Below are 14,278 nucleotides of genomic sequence, written 5' to 3' on the forward strand. Positions count from 1 at the left end.
TGATAAGGCGAAATAAGAGCAACTAGTCTTCAAATCAGCATAATTAGTGAACAACAAAAAAAATCCCTGTCCCTGGCTGTCTCTAACTAAGCTAAAACTAAGACAAAGTGTGAATGCATAAGTATACTCATTTGCTTCTATCACGCTCTAACCCACGTGACAAATTGCAATAACCTATAAAATGTGCAACACATGATATAAAACAGACAGAAAATAGATAGGAACACACATCAAAGTTGCTGGTGAACGCAGCAGGCCAGGCAGCATCTCTAGGAAGAGGTACAGTCGACGTTTCAGGCCGAGATCCTTCGTCAGGACTAACTGAAGGAAGAGTTAGTAAGATTTGCCAAATCTCTTACTTAACTCTTCCTTCAGTTAGTCCTGACGAAGTGTCTCGGCCTGAAACATCGGCTGTACCTCTTCCTACAGATGCTGCCTGGCCTGCTGCGTTCACCAGCAACTTTGATGTGTGTTGCTTGAATTTCCAGCATCTGCAGAATTCCTGTTGGTTGCGTTCAGAAAATAGATACGTGGTTCCTACAAAAGGATTGCAAGTACTGCAGAGAGGAGCCCCATTTATCAGGAGCGTTGTGTATGCAAGGCTATTAGCATTGTCAGTGATCCCTCCTATCCGTCCAACAATCTCTTTGAGTGTTCCCCCAACTTTCTCACCACCATCAGACAGAAAGTACCATAGCATTAGGATGAGAACTGTAAGGGTGGGACACAGCTTCTCCCCCAGGCCACAACGACTACTGGACTCCCAGCCGCCACCCAGGTCTTATCACGCAAGAAGTGCCAGGAGTGTTACACTATTTACTTTGTGTTGTGTGTGAGTTACATATACTGTGTTGTGCACCTTGGTTCAGAGGAACATTGTCTCATTTAGCAGTATGCATGTGTATGTTTGAGTGACAATAAACTTGAACTTCACTTTTTTTATTTAGAGATACAGCATGGAATAGGCCCTTCCAGTCCTTCAAGCCGCACCACCCAACAACCCCAATTAAACCCTAGCTCAATCATAGGACAATTCATAATGATCAGTTAGCCAACCTGGTATGTCTTTCGACTGTGGGAGAAGGCATTCCACAGGAAGGGCATACAGGGACTCCTTACAAAGGATGCCAGGATTGATCTCTGAACTCTGATGCCCCGAGCTGAAACAGTGTCTCACTAACTCCATGCTACTGTGGCGTCCACTTGAACAACAGTCCTTATACATGTTTCATCATGTGTAACTATGTGGAGACCATTCATTTAGCCAGTCTACATAGCTCTAAACCCTCTTTCCAATGCACAATGCCCTTTTCTATTCTGTGAATTATTGCAGCAACAGATCTGCCAATTATGATTTCCATTTTATAAATCTATGTTCATTCTACCCAGTCTTATTTCCTGAGTGCCCTGTGATAACTTCCTTAATAAAACATAGAATTATTTTCCACCAACATTCCGTCAGTTTTTTTTACACAGCTGCATGGATCAATCATTGCTCTAAGCAGGAAATTTTTACATGGTCTGAAAACTGCATGGCATGTTACTTTTTTTTGTAATATGTATACTATGAATATTTAAAATGAAAATTGAAAAATCCCACACTTTGATTTTCTTTATTAAAGGGTATAATGAAATGCAGTACAACAAAGAAAATCTTTCACATTTCGTAAACTTTTTAACTGCGCCCAATTCCAGCTGCTATGTGCATGGAAGCATTTCAGTTACTGTGTGGCTGCGCACCGTGCAGCTTAGAGGGAATGTTGTTTCCCACAGCTGCTAACCTGCCTCCAGCTCCCTGGTTTCTTCTTTATCTTTGCTGGAATTTATGTAATTTTCGATGAACATAACCAGTGCATCTACTTTCTTCATAGTAGCCACCTAAGATTCTGGTCATCAGGCCCGGGAATTCATTGGCCATTTATTGGAAAGGGTGAATAATCCTAAATGTAATCTGAACATAGGGTTAACGTTGTAAACTGCTCGGTATGAACGTAAACTGGCATTACATTTTGATGAACTTCTCCATCAGCCCGAACTCAATTTTCCAAAGTATCCTTTTCTGTACTTTAGTTGTAACTCTAAAGCCTAATTCATTTTCTCTTCATCTATTTGTAAAGTTCATTTTCCCTTTACTTCAAATTTTAAACACGTCTGGTTGCATTTTATTTTATAGAAGTGTGGATTGATGTTCTTTGACACACTGTGTGCTAGCATACTGACATCAAAATGTTGTCATTTGCAACATGCTTTAGTTCAATTGGCTGTATTTCAGTCATCTGCAAACTTTACTGTCTCTCCTTACAGTCTGGTACACCAGCATTTTTCACCTGTGTACCTCAGACTACCTGTCAGCAACACTGTACCTTGTTACAGCCTTTCTGCTTTTGAGCGTTCTTCCTATATGTGGTAATGGTCACCTTCCTCTTTATCTCTTACTCATTATCTGATTTTTTTTTAATTGCCTTGAAAGACTTTTTTTCTGAAGATCAAGCACAGCTATGGAATTAAGTGCTGACAAGCAAAAATATTTGTTTTCATGGTCGTAACAAACTGATTTGTTTTTCAGGTCTCTAATCCTGAGAAAGAAATTGAGCGTGATGTTTTCCTTTATAGAGCTTATATTGCACAGGTATGAACAATGTTCACTATAATTATATCAATTATTGTAATTGAATAAAATTTTTATTTATGTGTTTTCATGTGCAGCCTTACCCCCTCATTTTCAAGAGAGAGAGACTATAAGTCACTCATTGAGGCTCCCAGTTGAAAAGCGTACAAGTAGGTCAAGGCAGATGTTTCCTCAGTTTTCCACTTCCCACAGTGAAGCAGCTGGTGTTTTTTTTATATTTTACATGTTACGCACCTAGCTACTTTTTCCTACTGTCTGTTTTGAAATGTGAAATTGACCCTGCTTTTTTTTTTTGCCAGCACCACTTGGATGAAGGGCTTACTCACTTTTTCAATAGGGAAAACAGTTTTATCTACACTACCAAGTCCTCTGCTCTTTTTAAAGACCTCTAGTACATCACAATTGTATATGTTAAATGAAGTGGTAGTATAGTTTGTAGAAAATGTTATTATGGTTTCTTCTGAATCTTCAAGTGCTAGCTTCACGGCAGAGCTTCCTGAGATGTGCAACTTAGTTCAGTATAGTGGTGTTGACTCAAGAGCTTGGTAATAATTTCTGTAATAAAAATGTTTAATTGGCTCAATTTACTTGTGAATGATTGTAATGCAATGTAGTGACAATACTGTCTAACTACAGTATCAAGGGAGCCCCATAGGGTTAACCTACACCTGTCAAGTTCAAGTGTGTGTTGTATCACCAAACTTTTACTGTATCATTGGTCACTGGTACTTCAACTTTTAAATCTCTTTACTGCTTATGGATATTATTTTATAATCAGTTTATTCCATTGATTATGATCAGTTGCAATCTGCAATCCCTATGTTTGCTTAGATTTGGTTGGATGCAAAATAAACTCTTAATGTGCTTGGCATTCGCTGTTGGATAGTTATATTGTGTAATTAAATAGATTTTTAAAAAATAACTTTGCACAGATTTGTTGACTTTCTGTATTGCTTTTAGGAACTAAGGTATTCAGTTGCTTTTGTGTCTTGATTTCTCAGTTGGTACTACTAGATCTTGCACAGCTTGGGTACTATTAATCTCCACTATGATGCATCAGCTTTCCTGCAGGTTAATTCAGTTAGTCCTGACTAATGCAATGAGTGTGTCTTCAGCTGATTATAGGTTATTCTCGGGTTAAGCACTCCCAATTTATGAACATTCCTACACAAGATTGAGCTTCCATAATATTAAATTCAAAAGCCCAGCGTACCTACAGATGTTCAGCACTATGAATACAGAAATACTTCTCTCTCTCTCTCTCTCTCTCTCTCTCTCTCCCTCTCCCCCCTTTCAATAATTATTATTATCAGTCCTGTGTAATTTTGATACAGTTCATTACAATACCTTGTGGTTGCCATATTGAATGATTTTTCTGATTTCTAACTGGTGGACAAACATTCCATAAGTGCTTATGGGTGTCTGTAAAGATGGAACCCATTCATTACCCTGTGACAGTCTGTAAATGAGAAAACTTGATAAAAGTGGTGGCTGGACATTTGTCTTCCGATTCCTTGTATTATTATCAGTAATTCTGCTGTTTTACTTTGGAAAATGTACATAGTTGCTCAATTTTTTTAAGATGTGAAGGAGTAACCATATTGTTGAAGGAGAAATATTGGGCTAGATATAACAGGGAATGATTAAACTTGCTTTTCAGTGGGAACATATCAACCAAAACCACTGAGTTTAAAACCTAACTGATTAGAAACAGACTTCTAATTATTTTATCCTCCTCTTTAGCGAAAATATGGTGTTGTATTGGATGATATCAAACCAGGAGCTCCCCCTGAATTACAGGCTGTAAAAATGTTTGCTGAATATTTGTCCAATGAGGATCAAAGGTAAGGGGTCATACTTGAGTGGATGTTCTTTTTTTGATGATGGGCTGGATATCTCTTCCTGGTTGATGCTGAATAACCCTGTCTTTCTCAGTGCTAGAGTTGACCTTGAAGCATCCTTGCATTCCGTGCCTAATGTAAACTATGATGTGTGAATGCTGCTTCAGATGTGATCAGGTTTGGTTGAGGTCTCAGTACCCATTGAAAGGCTACAGTTCCTTTGGAACTTCTTAGTTTCTGTAAGTGGTTGTGTTTCAAACAAGGTCAATATTGCCAGTCTCTATTTTCACGCAAGTTACCATTTCAGAGTTCATTTAAAAATTGACTGCATTGTTGAGGATCTGGACTCACTAAAAGCCAGGTCAGTAAGTACATAATATTTCTTTACAAAAGTACACCAGTTGTATTTTTACAAGAATCCAGTAGTTTCACAACCACTTACTGGTTTTTTAATAGATATTCAATGAGTAGAACTTTAAATCCTTAGGTACTACAGTTGTGTTTTGTATCGTATCTCCAGGTCATTGTTCTTGGGCTGTTGTGTTATGAATCTAGTAACATACTCAATATGCAATATGGTAAATGCTATTTGGCAGTTTGCTGCATGTCTGTGGGTATTGCATCAAAGCACAATTACATCATCATTTGTGGTCCATTTTTAAGAAGGTATCACTGGATAATCAGAATTTAGGATTTCTATAATTCTGTCCTCTAGATCAGGGGTTCCTATGGACCCTATTATTAAGCAAGGGTTCCATGGACCCTAGACTGGGACCCCCTGCTGTAGGTGATGATAATGAGAGTAGTGACAGATCCTAGGTGTTGTGATTTAATTTGGCTCAAAGGCATCCGTTAGTCTTGGATCTGCGCCTGGAAAGTCTTCACTCTCCAGGGCGCAGGCCTGGGCAAGGTTGTATGGAAGACCAGCAGTTGCCCATGCTGCAAGTCTCCCCTCTCCACGACACTAATGTTGTCCAAGGGAAGGGCATTAGGACCCATACAGCTTGGCCCCAGTGTCGTCGCAGAGCAATGTGTGATTAAGTGCCTTGCTCAAGGACACAACACGTTCCCTCGGCTGGGGCTCGAACTCACGACCTTCAGGTAGCTAGTCCAATGCCTTAACCACTTGGCCACGTGCTCACACAATTTGGCTTGGAGCATAAATGAATACATTGGTCACTTAAAAAGCAACCAGGGTTGGTTTTTGTTAAAGTAATTTTGTAAGAATTATTCTTGATGTCATCTCTCATGCAGAGATGCCACCGTTTCAGAGTTGGACAAGAAGATGGCAAAGAATGTTGATGTTAGCAATACAACGTTCTTGTTGATGGCCGCCTCAATCTACTTATATGAACAAAATACAGATGCAGCCCTGCGTGCGTTGCACCAAGGAGAAAGTCTGGAATGGTGAGTAGAAATGTACAGATCCTGCTTCCCACATGTGCTTTGTGTTTCTGGATTTTGTTAACAGTGAAGTGACTCACACTTCTGTAAGCAGACTTTTCTCCAAAATGCAATGAGTTTAATGTATTAGTTTAAAGGAGAGTGTTGATTAATAAACTAGAAGAGTACTATGCTCATCCTTAAATGGGATATTATAAGGTTTACATCAACAGTCAAAAATACAGATTAACTTTGTTCTGCATTTCCTGTCAAGAGCCATCTTCTGACAGAGAAACACTGTGGTGTCTATTAAGATCATGAGTTCATCCTCTAGGAACATTGAAGCACAGAGAAATGGGTGCAAGAGCAGGCTATTGAGCCCTTACAGCCTGCTTCACTACTCGGTGACTGATCTGAAATCTCAATACCATGGAGATTTAATAGTGGAGCAGTGCCACAGGGGTCAGTATTGGGATCTTTGTTCATGATTTAGATAAGTGCTTTGGATTTAAATGAACAAGTGTTAGGATTTGCAGATTATGCTAAAATAGATGGTGTTGTAGTTACAGGGATCTTGATCAGTTAGGTTTGTGGGCTGAGGATTGGTTTTATCCAAATAAATGTGAGGTTATTACCTATTGGGGTATCAAATTTTGTGACGATGCATACATTCATTGACTACAGCTCGGCATTCAATACTATTATCCCTTCAAAACTAATCAAGAACCTTCAAGTTTTTTTTGGTGTGTGCCTGCATGCGTGGGTGTCCGTGTGTACATCCGTGAAGATGTCTTTTTCATGGCTTTCTTTTTTACAGGGTGTGGAGCGAGAGAGAGACTGTGTGGTGCGCCACTCCTCACACAGACATTTTCACAGTATTTTCCCTTTATTTTACGAGGTCGAGTTGTGATCTCAACACTCAACCCGGCACAGATGGAAAGCATGCTCGGGGGCGGACCTGACTAGTTTTGAACCCGGGAACCTCCGCTCCCAGGTCTGGCGCCGATGTCGTTGAGCCACCAACTGGCCCCGAACCTTCAAGTTCTAAGCCTCAATACCTCCTTGTGTAACTGAATCCTTGATTTCCTCACTTGCAGACCCTAATCAGTTTGGATTGGCAACAACATATTCACAATCTTCCCCAGGACAGGTGCATGACAAGGCTGTGTGGTTAGTCCCCAGCTCTACTTGCTTTACACTCTTGACTGAAGAGAAGCACAGCTCCGGTGCCATATTGAAGTTTCTGACGACATCACTGTTGTTGTCCAAATCAAGGGTGGTGACGAATCAGCATAAAGGAAGGAGAATGAAAATCTGGCTGAGTGGTGCCACAGCAGCAACCCCTCACTGAATGTCAGCAAGACCAGGAAGAGGTTTATTGGCTTCAGGAGGAGGAAACCAGAGGTCCATGAGCCAGTTCTCATCAGGTGATCAGAGGTGGAGAGAGTCAGCAACTTTAAATTCCCCAGTGTTATCACCAGAGAATCTCTCCTGAATCTAGCACATAAGTGTCATTACAAAGAAAGCATGGCACGACCTCAAATTTCTTAGAAATTTGCAAAGTTTTTTTGGCGTATCATCTAAAACTTTGACAAACTTCTCTAGATGAGCTGTGAAGAGTATATTGACTGGCTGCATCACAGCCTGGTATGGAAATACCAATGCTCTTGAATGGAAAAGCCTACAGAAAGTAGTGGGTACAGTCCAGTTCATCAAAGGTGAAGCCCTCCTCACCATTGAGCACATCTGCATGGAGCACTGTCGAAGGAAAGCAGCATCCATCATCAAAGACTCCCATCAACCAGGTCATGCTCTCTTCTCACTGCTGCCATCAGGAAGCATAATAAATTTACCTTGAACAAAGCAACAAAGCCACTGGCTGTAGGCACTAAATTATTTATGTAAAATTCACAAGAGACCTGATAGAATTGGAATGTGCCAAGACTAATTTGTAAAGAGACAAGGGTAAAAAGAGAATTGATGTAACCTGTAACAAGAGAAAATGAGCAGATGCTGGAAATCTGAGCAACACACACAAAATGCTGGAGGAAGGTGAGCAGGTCAGGTAGCGTCTATGGAACAGTCTCTTTCCCAGGGAAGGGGTGCTAAGAACATGAGGGCATAGATTTAAGATGAAGTGCAAATTGTAAAAGGGGTAACAGGTAGCTGCTTCATGCACAGGGTGGTGTGTATTTGTAATTAGCTATCAGAAGTAATGGTTGAAATTGGTATATATGCAACATTTAACAGCTGTCTAAGATGGCTTTTGTACCTGATAGCTGTTTAAGGCGACTTCCCCCTGGTGTACCCTTCCTTTCCACTCTTCCCTCCTATCAGATTCTTCTTCACCCCTTTATCTTTCCACCTATCAACTCCCAACTTCTCACTTCATTCACCACCTTCCCTTCATCATCCTGAAACACTGAATGTTTATTCCCCTCCTTAGATGCTGCATGATCTGAGTTCCTGCAGCATCTTGTGTGTTGTCTAAGGTTAATACTTGGATAAGAGAGCTTTAAAGGGCTTTAGGTCAAGTGTGAGCAGATGGAACTAGCTCACTGGGCAACACAGTTGGCATAAGTGAATTGGACTGATGGGTCCGTGTCCATGCTGTATGACTGACTCTGTGTTATTGTAGTCTCCCTCTTTGATGCTTTTGGTGTTTAGATGTCTATCTCCTCAAATCTATTCACCAATTTGGTTGCAGATCTTTTTGTGGTAGAGAGAATTCTACAGATTCACCATCCTGAATGAAGATATGCCCCATCAATCTTAAAGAAACTATCCAGTGTGCTGAAACTGTTACTCTTACTTCTAGATGCCACCTCACCCCACTTCACCCAGCCAGAGAAAGCTTATTTCCTACATCTAGTCTGTTGAAACATGTAGATTCGGACAGGGCCCAATGAGATCTCCTTTTGTCCTTCTAAAGTCCAGTGAATACAGTTTTCTCTCCCAACACCATTTACTCCAGCCTGTGTACTACCAAACATGACATTGATGTCAACTGAGCAATATAATAGCAAGAAAAGATAATATGAGGCAATTTAACTCAAATTGTAGGGTGTTGCAGTAATGGCACATTTCACCTTTTTCTAGATCACATACCTGATGGAACATCCCTGGAATTTTGTAATTTATGGGTAGATTTTTGGAATAATATAGGAATGCTATTTACTGATAATTATTTTAGCCTTTTGTTGAATTATTCATAACACAGATAATTATTCGTGTCTTTCACCCCAACAGCATGGCCATGTCAATACAGATCCTTTTGAAGCTTGACCGGCTGGATTTGGCTCGGTAAGAATCACCATTTCAACATGAAGTGTAGCTAAATCGACACTGCAAACATCCTTTTTATACTGAGCGGTTGGAAATGACAAAATGCACAATTTCTGCTTCTGTCCAAGTTCTAGAATTTGCGTGAACTAGCTTTGCTGAGAACAAGTACAGTTAACGAGTCTTTATTTTCGTGGCTAGTTTAGAGTATTCTGTAATGGTTACCTATAAAGTATGAACAGTCATGAATTGGGGAAAGGCTATTTGGTGCATTGAAGCTCTTCCTAGTTCAAGCATCCTCTCCAGAGGTATTTGTCTATTTTACCAGAACTGGTGTTAGGAATATTTATTGCATAAGGGGTTTGTAATGTTTAAACCATTTCTTAATATTTTGTTCTTAGACCATTTTGACTTTTGGATCCTCATTGCAATTGTGTCAATTTTCTCCAACGCCAAGCTTACAATTTCAGCTATTTGATTTGTAGTATTCCTTCCACCTGTTCAAGACAAATTTTACCGATAAGACTTAAAGCAAGAAGTTGTATCCAATCCAGACTTGGTACTTTGCAGAATAATCATTAGTTAATGTTGTGGAATTTGTAAACAAAACTTTATTTGCACTCTATTGATGGGGACCAATGCACTGAAGTCTGTCATTTTTCAGTCCGTTCCTTCTGTTGCTTTCCCAATCTGAACTCCAGCGAAGAATGGTGTGAAAGCAAGTCAAGAGTTGCTTTGGTGTTCTGTGATCGGAAAACATCTGTACAGCTGAGACTTGTACAGCAAGTTTCCACACTTGATGTTGGATCTTTTCATGATTGTTGTGTGAAGGTGCAGACTTGAGTGGAATTTTGAATTGCTCCGAATAACTGGCCATCTGTTTCTTCGTTCATCCCATTGGACCATTGCATGAGAATGACCCTTTCTCTTTCAACCAGTTGGTTGAAGAAAGAATAAATCAAGTCTCACCTGAAACTACAAAAACCTTGTATTTGGTCGCGTCATTATCAATAGAATGTACTCCAAATGGGAAACGAAGGAAATTGTTGAAGAAAGTAAAGCACATTGTTACTGTGACCTTCAGAATGCCAATTGGAGGAGTTGTGTCATCCATCTTGTTTAATTAGTAACTTAATTTATTTAATTTAGAAAAGAACTGAAGAAGATGCATGACCAAGATGAAGATGCTACCCTGACACAGTTGTCGACAGCCTGGGTGAACTTGGCTATGGTTAGTGAAGATACCTTAATTACCTTAACACCCCCATTTAAGTTTGCTGTTGCTGGGTGGGTTGAGAGATAGTGATTTGAATGAAGAAGAGAAAGATAAATCTAAAATTGAATTTCTCTAGAACCTACTGGACCTGCAAATAGGACCGATCTCTTCTTCTGTTTATTCCAAAACTTGATATTCCAGTTATTGCTTTATTTCTTCCATTCATGTTGTCCATTTATGCTGCCTTTAATTTCTTGCCACTTGTGTGCTTTATATTACGAGTCCACAGTATCATTATTTCTGTACCTTCCCATTTCCCTGCTAATGCATCAAGTGTGTGGCCCACTTGTTTGATTCTGCAGCAGTACTTTGTACCTCACTTGTCATTCTCTAAATTTCTCATTGTTTCATTTAGAGCTGCACCCAAGCAAGCAAAATTTTTCCTCTTCCTTGCTAATCTTTCTAACAAACTGTTCAATCAGAGTGAACTTCACCATATTTTGACATTATTTATTTGGAATTTAACAGCAAATCAACATAATGTCCCTCCTTTTGTCTTGGCCAGAGAATATGAGGGTAGTGCAGGGCACTAGTGCTGAATTAAGCACAGGGAACTCAAATGGCCTACACCTTATAACGTATTCTTATCTTTTACATTCATGTGATTGTTGTGAATGTTTCCCGGTTTTGACTAAAACTTGGTGATCTCATGATTTGTATCAAGCTGTCATCAACAAAGTCTACCCATCCCAAATAAGAACTTACCTTCAAACGTACATAAGTGTAAATTATGAGCAACAATTGCCATTTGGTCCCTTAAGTTTGCTCCACTTTTTAATGTTAATGAAAGATCTGATGGCTACATTTCTCCCAGTAACTATTTAGGCCTTCTATATAAAATAATTATCAAACTCTTAAGATGTAACCGTCTCGATTTCCACTGTTTTAGGGGAAGAGAGCTTTAAAAACCCTCAAGCTTTTGAGAGGAATAAAGAATTATCTCATTTATATCTTGAATGGGCAGCCTTTTTATTTTTAAACAATTCTCCCCAGTTCTAGAATCCATTTAGACAATGTGCTTTTTTATTTTCTTGCCTAAATAGATTATTTCACATTTTCAGACATTATTTTCCATTTGCTTTACATTTGCCCACTCACTTAATCTATAAATGTCCCTTAAGACCTTGCAGCATACTTTCCTAACCATCTTTGTGTCATCAGTCAATTTAGGTCTCTCTGATGCTACATTTTCACAATTTTCACTTTGCCTGATAACCTTGAATCTATGTCCAGATCCAAAGCCCCCAAGGTTTAAAATTTTCCCTAAGGTAAATCATCTCACTAGGCTATTGTTTCCTCCTCTCTGTCTTGCTCCCTTTTTGAATAAAGAAGTTGCAGTTTCCGGTTTATAAACTAATGAACTTTCCCTGAGTTCAGAGAATTTTGTGAAAATTAGAGTAATTTTCTTAGAAGTTGTTGAGACTTGGAGTCTTAATACCACCTCAAGCAATCTACTTGGACCACTTCCCTGGTGATCATAATTTTCTGGAATTCCACCTTGTCTTCCATTTCTCAGACTATAGCCATTTCTGGTATCTTCACTAGTGAAAACTGCAATATGTCTATTTAATTCATTTGCCACATCCTTGCTGTCCATTATTAAATTCACAACTAGACTTTCTATTGGATCACAGAAACCCTTATTATCTGTACATTTACCTTTCTCAATGTTTAGACATTCTTTTATTTTCCATATTTTGTCCATTCTTCTGACTTGTCAGCCAATTTCTGTGCCGTAATAGTTGGCTTCTCATTAACTTTGATACTAGTTTACTTTGGGTAACCGTACTTTCACTCCCTCAAGGCTAGTCTTCCTTATGTTTAATTTATTAGTTTTGGATCTTTTCTCTTTCAAAACTAATGTAATACTCATTCAAATTATGAACATTTTTGCCAAGGGCTGCATTCATAATGAAGCTATTAATTAATCTTGTCTCATTGTATCATACATGGTCAAGTATAGATTGCTTTTGGGTTTGGTTGCAGAGCATGCTTTTTTAAGAAGATAACCCTCTGAATCCTCATCTTGGCTACCTTTTGAATGCTTGATATTTCCAGTTGCTCTATGGATTGAAATCCTCTGTGATTATTGCTTTATCTTTCTAACAAGCTCCCATTTCTTTACCATTTGTACTCTGATCTATAGTTATTGTGAATGAAGCCTGCAAAAGCACTATCACAAGCAAGATTTTGTTTTTAATATTTTCTTTAAAATGTCCAACTAAATTTGCAACATTTCTTAAACTGGGTCATCCCTTATTCCTGTGCTAATACTATCATTAACGGAGACAATCCTCCACCTTTTCTACCTTCTTGTCCTTCCTAAAATTAATGTGCCCTTCAATATTCAGATCTCATTTCAGATTATTACCTTTTAGAGGTTCCTCCTCTTAATGTGGTGCCGAACTGAGTGATATTTATTTTTCCAGTGCCTTCAATTAAAAATGTTCACCTTCATGTTTACATCTCTGTAGCCTTATTTAGACATTTACATCCTCTTCCCTTGAAACCTAGTTCTGTATTTCTTATTTATTGCTACTGTCCTTTATCTCTTCTATTTCCTTCCGTGCCTTGAGGGGCTTTGATCCCACCATTTGAAATGTCTTCTTCCGTGACCGTACTTCAGACCACATCTTTACAACTTCTGCTTACCACTTCGATTTTATTTGGCTTGCCATGCATTTTCTTTCCTTGTGTGAATATTATCTTTTTTAGACACTTACAAGGTGAGTTATGGAGATTGGGTGGGAAAGTGAACAATGCTCAAAATACTGTCAAATGATGGGGCAGAGATGACTAGCCTTATGATCTACTATTTATGTCATGCACTGTGTATAAATGCAAGCATTTATGACGTTGCTGATTGATGGGTTGAAACAACTCTTACTGTTGGAATAACAATGGCCTGTAAATGTTCTTTGAATTCGTACTGTGCTATATAATTGCTGTTCGCACTGGTGAATCAGTTTTATCGACTGCTCTCTACAGGGTGGGGACAAGCTGCAGGATGCCTTTTACATTTTCCAAGAAATGGCAGATAAGTACACAGCAACCTTGTTGCTCCTGAATGGACAAGCTGCTTGTCAGATGGCACAAGGCAAGTGGGATGACGCAGAAGGAGTTCTTCAGGAAGCACTGGACAAGGTAGGAAGGCTCTTAAAGTAGTTGACTGAGAGCAAAAGCCATAAAACTATAGTAACTTTCAGCTTGATAATTTCGGCCATTATTTCTGAAATAGCTCTTTGCTAGAGAAATCCAAAAGTAGTCTCATTGTCCGGTATTTATCAGTCTTCGCTTGATGTGTTCCCTATGAAATACACTCAGTGGCCACTTGATTAGGTACACTTAATTGTTAATGCAAATATCTAATCATATTATAAAAATATCTGCTGATCATGTGGCAGCAACTCGGTGCATAAAAACATGTACACATGGTCCAATGGTTCAGTTGTTGTTCAGACCAAATATCAGATTGGAGAAGAAACATGATCGAAGTGACTTGGATCGTGGAATGGTTGTTGGTGCCAGACAGGGTGGCTTGAATATCTCAGAAACTGCTGAGTAGCAATTCTCTGGGCAAAAACACCTTGTTAATGAGAGAGGTCAGAGGAGAATGCCCAGACTTGTTTAATGTGACAGAAAGGCGACAGTAACTCAAATAATCAGGTCTGACAACAATGGTGTGCGTAAGAGTATCTCTGAATGCATAACACATTAAACCCTTAAAGTGGATGGACTGCAGCAGCAGAAGACAACGCCAGGTTCCACTCCAGTGGCTACTTTACTAGGTACACTGCTGTACCTAATAAAGTGGCCACTAAGTGTAGTTTCACCTCCACTGAGTATTTTTGGCAAATTATTCTTTGC

The 14,278-nt window shown here is 39.2% G+C and overlaps 1 protein-coding gene across 2 annotated transcripts in view; it reads left to right on the forward strand.

Annotated features, from left to right (window-relative positions):
* cope (COPI coat complex subunit epsilon) overlaps nucleotides 1–14,278 on the forward strand; it is a 28,138-nt gene that overhangs the window by 4,441 nt on the left and 9,419 nt on the right. For both annotated transcript variants that reach the window (XM_072244623.1, XM_072244624.1), the window contains exons 2-7: nucleotides 2,567–2,629; nucleotides 4,373–4,473; nucleotides 5,725–5,877; nucleotides 9,103–9,156; nucleotides 10,285–10,366; nucleotides 13,400–13,555. In XM_072244623.1, coding sequence (XP_072100724.1) covers nucleotides 2,567–2,629; nucleotides 4,373–4,473; nucleotides 5,725–5,877; nucleotides 9,103–9,156; nucleotides 10,285–10,366; nucleotides 13,400–13,555 — 609 coding nt within the window. The remainder of the gene's footprint in view (nucleotides 1–2,566; nucleotides 2,630–4,372; nucleotides 4,474–5,724; nucleotides 5,878–9,102; nucleotides 9,157–10,284; nucleotides 10,367–13,399; nucleotides 13,556–14,278) is intronic.

The sequence above is a fragment of the Mobula birostris genome, chromosome 26 (genome assembly GCF_030028105.1).
Source record: "Mobula birostris isolate sMobBir1 chromosome 26, sMobBir1.hap1, whole genome shotgun sequence".
NCBI classification, from domain to species: domain Eukaryota; kingdom Metazoa; phylum Chordata; class Chondrichthyes; order Myliobatiformes; family Myliobatidae; genus Mobula; species Mobula birostris.